General features: G+C 26.4%; 1 protein-coding gene across 14 annotated transcripts in view; it reads left to right on the top strand.

The window, feature by feature from the left end:
* The first annotated feature begins 698 nt into the window (after positions 1 to 698).
* Positions 699 to 9,161, top strand: part of LOC100213207 (regulator of G-protein signaling protein-like) — a 49,654-nt gene continuing 41,191 nt past the window's right edge. For 8 of the 14 annotated variants that reach the window (XR_010635922.1, XR_010635921.1, XR_010635924.1 and 5 more), the window contains exons 1-2: positions 1,315 to 1,472; positions 8,985 to 9,070. Coding sequence is in view for 10 of the 14 variants with exons in the window: in XM_065788520.1 (XP_065644592.1) it covers positions 1,385 to 1,472; positions 8,985 to 9,070 (174 nt within the window). In the remaining 4 variants the exon portion in view is untranslated. Of the gene's footprint in view, positions 874 to 1,284; positions 1,473 to 8,984; positions 9,071 to 9,161 lie in introns of those variants that run through there. The other 6 variants (XM_065788513.1, XM_065788516.1, XM_065788519.1 and 3 more) reach the window with 5 other exon arrangements.

Genomic DNA, 9,161 nt, shown 5'->3' with positions numbered 1-9,161 from the left:
ATAGAATTACGGAGGTTTTCGAATTAAGGAGATTGGAATTAAAGAGACTGTACTGTATATTGTGAATTTAAAAAACTTCTTTTTTCAACTTTTTTTAAAAAGATATGTAATTCCATTCAAAAGTAAAATGAAAGTTATTCAAGAGATAGTTATTTTTCCAAAGATAGGGTTGACAAGATGTTATGCAAAATTGACTATGATTAGTTTTTGAAAATGGTTGCGTCAAAAAATCATCCTTTCGTAGATCGTATTTGTTTTTCTGTTTTGTTATAAATAAACTATGAAAAGGAGACGGAGATATATTCGTTTTACATTTTTACATAAGTAATATTTGTGAATATTATTTAATAAAAAAACAAATATTAAATACGTTAAGTTGATGTATGTTTATAACATTCATTTTTCATAAGAGAGACTGAACTGCATTAAATGTTAAGCAAATGGGCGGAAACTAATCATCAGATTATATTTGATCATAAGCTAGATTTGAACTTTACACTTCCAACTTTTAACACTATGACCACATGTGAGCCGCATAAACCTTTCTTGTCAAGATAATTATATCACTTAAAGTAGCATAATTATGTTGATCACTCTAAGTGGTCCATATGATAGCCATATTTAATTTTTCACGTGCGTAATTGAAGTTTATATCTGGACCACATGTGAGCATCAATCATCAACTCGTTTATAATTTCATACTTTTTTCTACTTACACACACTACGACCACATCTGGGCCACATGTACCTTTTTTGTCGGGTAGACTTCTAATATATTTCAGTATAACTTAAGTGAAATCTTTACTAAAACTATTTAAATCATTAAAATGCAGTTATCTAAAAAGCTGTTTTTGGAAGACATTTCACAGTGCGGTATAATAGATTAATTTTTTTTTGAAATATAAAAATAACTTTTAAATAAAAAAAATTATTTATTATTTAAAATGAAAAATTTTTTTTTTGGTTAAATCATGATGAAAATTGATGCAGTTTCAATGGTATCAGATAGTTACACTATTGTCTTACGGGGTTTTACTGCTGTCAAATTGTTTTTAAAATTTCTTTAAACTATTGTACGCAAATAAATAAATAGATAGCCATTTGTATCTTGCTTTTAAGCAGGAGTATTTATAAAGTAAAAGTATTTTACCAAAGTTAACACGTAATTTCAGTTAAAAGGAGTCTTAGACAAATTTAAAAACTTTTGGGGGATTTAAATTTTGTGTATCAAATTATTGATTCATTGAGTTTATTTATTTAACAATTTGACGTCATCAAAAACATAAAAAATAAATAGCATAAACTAAGATGTATCAATTCACTTCAAAATATTTTTTGATAAGTTAAAAATTGTTGATTAAAATGAAATAGCATTTTGTTTTTTATGATTCATGGCTTTAGTAATTTGTATAGAATGCAATCAGATTATAAAATTATGGAAGAAGATCCTGGATATGATAAACTGAGTAGAGGTATTTTTAAATTAGGCCTAAGTAATCAATCTTACAAAAATATTTTTATTAGTAAAAAAATATCTCAATATATATATATATATATATATATATATATATATATATATATATATATATATATATATATATATATATATATATATATATATATATATATATATCGTATATATATATATATATATATATATATATATATATATATATATATATATATATATATATATATATATATATATATATTTATATATATATCTCGTATATATATATATATATATATATACACTGCCGCTCACGGAAGTTAGGACAATGGAAATTTTTTCAAAAAAACAATATTAATATATAATTACGTTATAGAATTTTTAACTTATATTAATAAAAATTATATTTTTTATACATTTTCAATATAAAATATATTATTAGTCAGTTTTATGTAATAAAAATTTACTAAAACCATTATAATAACTAAATTTTGTTTTCATCACAAAAAACCTTTGATTTAATAACTGCTTTAACTATTCTCGGCATTCTTTCAATTAATTTTCAAATGGTTTCTTTCTGAATATTATTCCATTCCTGTTCTATAATGTTCCATAAATGAGATTTTGATGCCGGACATACAGTTCTAATTTTTCTATCCAGTTTATCCCATAGTAACTCAATGGGGTTGAGGTCTGGGGTTTGGGGAGGCTAGGTTATTACACGTAGTACACTTTCAGTTTTTTTGATTTTTAATAGTTTCTACATAATAATGCAGTATGTTTCTCCCATTAATCGAAGTTTCCAGGATATCTCTATAATGTTCTTTTCTCATTAAACCATCAATTTTACGCAAATCTCCCACTCCATCCAGAGAGAAACAATCCCAAACTATCACAGAGCCTCCGCCATGTTTTACTGTTGGAACCAGACATTGAGTTAGCGTTTTTTGTTCGGCAGATCTTCTAACGTAAACTTTTCGCTTATTTCCGAAAACTTCAAGTTTCGACTCATCGGTCCAGAGTACTTGTATCCATTCATCCATCGTCCAATTTTTGTGGAACTGTGCCCAACGGAATCTCATCTCTCGATTACCTTTTCGTAAATATGGTTTCAGATAAGCAACACGACCATGCAAATTAGCTTTTTGCAATCTTCGTTTGATTTTACTGGCAGAACCTTTTTTTCTCGATCACAGTTGAAAATAGCTGTTATTTGTGGAGCAGTTAACATTTGATTACGTTTACTGATGAATTTTATACGTCGGTCATCAGTTTTTGCTGTTATGCGAGAAGGACCTGAACGATTTCTGTCTTCCAAACTTCCAGATTCTCAATATCAACGAATCGATATCATCTCGATATCAACGATTCGATATCATCTCGATATCGACGAATATATAACTAACTATTCATTTACTCAGATTTAATTTTTCAGCTATTTTTCTAACTGCATAGTCTTCTTGAAGCAAAGTGAGTATTGCTACCCTTTTTTCTACACTTATTGGCTTACCTTTAGGCATATTTTTTCCAATATTTTGAATTTACACTAAAAAAAAAAAATTTAAGTTCTACTTTTGAACTTCTGTAGAGACAATTTTTATAAATCAAAAGGTAAAGCTGTATACAAATACAAAAAAAGCTTCGAAACATACTTTACACACTGAAACAGCAGCTCTACATTAGGTATTAAAATGAAAAGTGAATAAGCATGTCTGACATACTGAAAAAGATGTTATTCACTCTTTTTTTTTTTTTTTAATGTTATTTACAACTGCACACAAATAGGCTACATTTTGATGATCAACTGCCGCGGGAAAAATAGCTTTGTATGAAAGATTCATCAAATTCACAATCTTATTTTTTGATTGTCATATAAACTTACCAAATCCTTCCAATAGCCTTTAAATAACTGACCATTTAGTGTGAGATGAACTTTACCAGTCTTTTCAGTAATTTCCAGTTTTTTCTTATTTATTTAAATAAATGCACTAGATCATGAAGTATTACAAGATTTCCATTATTAATAATGGTTAGCCATAGCATACCTATTTTCTTACTTTTTTTCGCTAACACTGTGTTTCATCAATAGAGATTCATCAGGTTTCTGATGAGTCATTATTGATGAAACACAGTGTTAAATGAGAAAAAATTTTATTAAGTGATTCTCTATTAATTTATAATTGCTCTGTTCTTTTAAGAACATTGATCACTCTATTTTGTAGAATGCATTTTAAAGTTGTTTATATATATATATATATATATATATATATATATATATATATATATATATATATATATATATATATATATATATATATATATATATATATATATATATGTATATATATATATATATATATATATATATATATATATATATATATATATATAGAGAGAGAGAGAGAGAGAGAGAGAGAGAGAGAGAGAGAGAGAGAGAGTTTATTTTGACGATTGTAACTAAATATACTACTCGTTACTCTACTTTACTGAATTTAAACTGAATCAGGTTCAGTATTTTTATTCTGAAACAACTCGGCCTCTAACGTAAATAATTTTTGTTTCATTAGTCTTGCGAAATTTTAATTTTTACTTTCTATAAAAAAAATTGAAAAAAATGTTTGACCGTTTTTTTGCTCTATTTAAATAGCGCGCAAAATATTTAAATATTTAAACAAACCAGTAGCGGATTCAGCCAAGGCGCCTTCTAAAGTAGAAGGCCCGCTCACGAGGAATGTGACGTCACATTAGTAGTCCATTGATATTTGTTTTGTTTTAAAAAGATTTGTTTTTATGAAAAGCTTTTGCAAATAAATGTTTTATAAGTAAATAAATGTTGCAAATAAATGTTAAATGTTTCATATTTCGCTCGATTCAAATTATCTGATTACAAAACAAATCTGATTTAAAAACAAATGAAAATAACAACCACATTTATTTTAAAGATAACTTTTTAATAATTTTACAAATTAGTTGTTTAAAAAGAGTTTTATAAAATACATAAAGTCTCATTAGGACTAATAAATTCTTATTTTTTTATTATTAAACTAACTTTAGCAATATTCCTAAATAATTATTTATGAAATGTTGCCAGTTTCCTCAATGCTTTTGGAACTTTTGCTACACTATTTTTTTCTACATTTTGAAGGTTATCAGCTCTTTTGCAATAATTGTTCAGAAAAACATTTGCTAGTATACGTATGGCAAGTTTTGCAATATAAAGTGTTGAAATACCACAACAGCATACACCATTAACCATCTCATAAAAACTCTAAATGCTTAATTGATAAAGAAATTAGGATTTGTTTGTGGTTTGACATCAACAAATACTTGGATTCATATGGAGAAGATATCAAAGAAGAAAAAATTGAAAAAACTTCTATTGTTATTTGAAACAAAAACTTAGTCAGCCATTTCAACCCTCCACGACCTAAATTGAATAGATATTCATACTCTGTAGCAATATCAAATTCTAATGAATGTTCTGATACAAGTTCTTTTTTGCAAAGCTCACAAAATATTTTTCCATGTATTAGCTTAAAAGCAACATAACCAGCAATATACACAAGAGAATTGTATTTAAAAAAAGAAACATGTACATTATCTGATGTTGTAACTAATTCAAAAAATTCATCGATAAAAACATTCAGAATTGTCTGTAGATTCAGTTGCATTGACACAATCACATTCATAAATAAAGTCTAAGAATGATATACTACCATGTTTTGTAGAAACAATGTTTAAAGCACAAATGATTTAATTTTTTTTTTCTGATTCTCTTATCCCTTTGATAATTGATAATAATTTCCACCTGAAAACTATCGATAAAAACCAAACCGTGCTTCCAAACAGTCTGTTTGTAACTTTCCTGTCAACACATAGGAAAAATGCAAATCAGTTAGCATTTTTCCTATGTGTTGACAGGAAAGTCAAATCAGTTAGCATTTTTCCTATGTATTGAATCAGTTCAACAAAAGTTTGTTGTCACATTGTTTTTTAAAGCAAAAATAGTTTGTTTAGTTAGGCATCCATATCTGCTTTTTTGTTTAAAATATAAAAATTAATAACTATGAAATAATATACAATTACAAATTATTTTCGTAGTTTTTTTTATTAGAATAGCTATATTTATATATAAAATGCATACATAAAGTAATAAATATGTAATTATATAATTTAAAAAAAAATATTAAAAAAATTAATTATTTTGGTGAAAAATACGAATTATTTTTAATGGACAAGACAACTTTTATCAGTGTAAACATTAAAAATATTACTTTTCGATTTTGTCATAAAATAACTTTTTTAAATTTATATTTACAAAACTTATATATTATAACAGTAATGAAAGATTTTGTAGGTATTCTTTGTGTACAAAACATCTTTTTTACATGTTCAGTATTTCTCATCAACTGACCATTAACCGAAGACCAATCTTTTATTATAACTTTTTTTATTGCACAAAGCTGCAAAATATTTATGATGCATGGCTATTTACATACATTTAGCATGAGATTTGCATAGTCAAATGTTTGGAGGATATTGGAGGATAGTTTATCTGATACCTAATAGTAAAGGTTAGTAGCAAGAACTGTCTGCTTTCGATGCATAAAAACTAATGATTACATTTACGTTAAATTATTTTTAAAAGCCTGAGCGAAAAAAACATTCTTAATTAAAATAATATAGTTTAAAATGAAAGTCAATAAAGTTAATTTAAAACAATAGTAGCGTAGGAAAGTTGATAAATAAAAAATGAAAAATAGCGTTTTGGAACACATGTCAAATTAACGTGTAAATAACCGCATAAAATTACGCTAAAATTAATATTTAATGTTTTTTTACTAGATATTTCCTCTAATGAACATGTCTTCACTATTATGACAAATTTTCACCGTGCAATGCTGATATTGATTTTTTGGTATTTTGGCACACTCTGTCCCACTGTGTCATGATCGGGCCTTCAACTTTAGAAGGCCTTCTAAAGTATAAAGAATAAGATAAGCAAAGTAAGTGGGGGAGTGGAGGGGGGAGGGAGACAGGTCAGCTGTGAATGTTTAATTATAATCTTATATTTCTTTCTTAATGCTTACTTTTGGTAAAATATATAGTGTAATTGTAATATGTTTTTTAATGGTAATAATTTTTTAATAGTTTAATAGTTAGTAAAATATATAGTGTAACTATGTTTTTTAATAACCAAACCATTACAATATTGTTAAATGATTTTTTTTTTTTTTTTTAACAATAATTGTTAATCATAGAAAACTTAGCAAACTCAAACTTTAGATTGTTTAGTGTCTAAGACGTACCAAATATTTATGATAAACGGAACATAAAAGCATTGATAAAATATATTTATTACAAGTGCGATTCTCAAAAAAAAAATTCTAGGGGTTTATGTGCCAACCCCTGTCGCCCCCTACTTATTCCCCCGGCTCCCCCCACGACGCTAAACCTCGACCACGATTGAAAAAAAAATGTTTGAATATTTAATAATCGCCGCATATTTCAAGTAGTACTAAAAGTCGTAAATCAAAATACCAAAATAAAGCTCTTGGGAAAAAAAAAAGAAAGGAAAAATGATAAAATATAAATCGTTGAAATGCAAAATAAGCAAAATAAAAATCATGTTAAATAATGACCTGGAATAAGACATTAGAGGGTATAAGGTTGAGTCTGCTCTTAGTTACTTGAAATAAATTCTGAAAAATTTCTTCTTATGACTATGATCTGCTCAAAGTTATTACTTTTAAATTATAGCAGACACTTTTAAAACAATGTACAAAAAAAAAAAAAAAGACATTAAACATAATAAGGACTGTTTTTATTTTTAAAAATTATTTTTTTTATTATAATGTCAACAAGGTTGACAATGAACGCTTTTTAATTATTTTTGCATCACGAAAAAAAAAAAATTGGCTTAATTGCTACCTTTTTTTTTAACAGAATATACTATCCAGCTTCCTAGGAAAGCTCCCTATGCTTAATCAAAAGTATGCCTCTTCATAAAAGATTAAACAATCTACCCATGACATTATTTTTTGAATTAAAAATCAGTTATCTTCCTTTCATCATAATAACATTTAACTGTAAGTTAATGTTATTGTAATAAAAGTCAGTCATATAAGTAGTTGTTTGGACAAATAAACTTTCTGTTAGACTATTAAGTTTGGTTTGTCTACCATGCTTTATTGGAACTTAATCCACAATATTAATTTTTTATGCAATGCTCCTAATGGAATGTTGTAGCAGCCAGTTGGAAAGTTTTAGCAGTCTTCCTTTTGTTAAATCCATGGTTTTTTACTTAAGTTACAGCTACTTTTAGGTCTTCTTGTGTTAACTTGTTTTATAACCTTAGCTGTTTTTTTTTTTTAATTTTGTGGCATAGTTCCTAAAATTAACAAAAAAAAAACTTAAATTCTTTGTAAAATATTTCATTTTAAAATGAGGAAATAACCAAATAAAGACAAGCTATATCCTAAATTTTGGTTTTATTAGAACAATATGTACTTGAACTTCATATGCAGCAAGTTTAATGATGTTTTGATACATGCTTCTCAAGATATTGCTTGATAAGTTACTAAACTACTTGTACCAGGTAACTTGCTGTTTATATGCAATTGAGAAAAGTCAAAAAGTTAAAATTTATTATGCAGCAAAGAATTAGCTTCTATATATTATATTTGAAGACTCTGAATCAAAATAAAACAATATTTAGCTCAATTGTGTGTGTTTCTTCACTATTTAGTAAACTTGGTGCTGATGATTATTTTCATGTCCTTGTTCACAGATACCCCCGTTTTTGGTATACATTTGTCACACATGTTCATTTACATTTGTCTTACCATAAGTTTGTTGTTTAAAAATACATTTGACACACATGTTCATATACATTTAACATATGTTCATTGTATATACTCTTCTATTATAGTTTTTGATGAAGAAGATATGATAGATAGAAGATATTTTGTATGAAGAAGATACTGTAAACAATTTTTAATAAGAAGGAAAGCCATCTTGTCAACAAAGTTAAACTTTTTAGTAAAAACCATTTATTTTGCCCAGTTGATCTACTTTTATTAGTACTTGAATTTACACTTTAATTAGCACATTCATTTTCATCTACTAGATAATGTTCCAAGGTTACTTTTGGTGCAACAATATTTCTTAAATAATTTAAGTTAACTTACTAACAGTATGGTAAATTGCTGTAGTATGCATATGCCAAATCCAATCACTTTGTTTGAACAACAATAGTGCAAATTAGTCTGAATTTATTTAAGGAAAGAATCTTTTACCTGTTGTAAATAAAAAATGTGGTTGGCTGAACTGCAATTTGAAAGCAGTTATTTTAAATAATGCAAAAAGGATTGGTCTAACTACAAATCCAACTTTGTTGGATATGTAGTTAGACCAATCTTATAAATGTATGTTGTCTAACCTTGACTTAAACAAAAATATTAGCCTAAAGTATAGGCTGGTTAGGCATTTTAATGCATCTAGTGTTCAATAATATTACAAATTTTTTTTTTAGTATTTAAAAGTGATATTGAGTTTGAAGAAGAACTGGAAAAGAATGAAGTTTTTCTTAACTACTTTAATACTTTTCTTTCTTTACCTGTAAGTTTTAATTTGTTTAAATTTTTGTTTAAGTCTTATTTAAAAGCTCATTTTTTATCTAAATTACTCACTATAAAAATGATTTGTCACT

Source organism: Hydra vulgaris, chromosome 01 (assembly GCF_038396675.1).
Source record: "Hydra vulgaris chromosome 01, alternate assembly HydraT2T_AEP".
Classification (NCBI taxonomy): Eukaryota; Metazoa; Cnidaria; class Hydrozoa; order Anthoathecata; family Hydridae; genus Hydra; species Hydra vulgaris.
The sequence above is the reverse complement of the archived record's forward strand: the minus strand, read 5'-3'. Positions and strand labels throughout refer to the sequence as shown.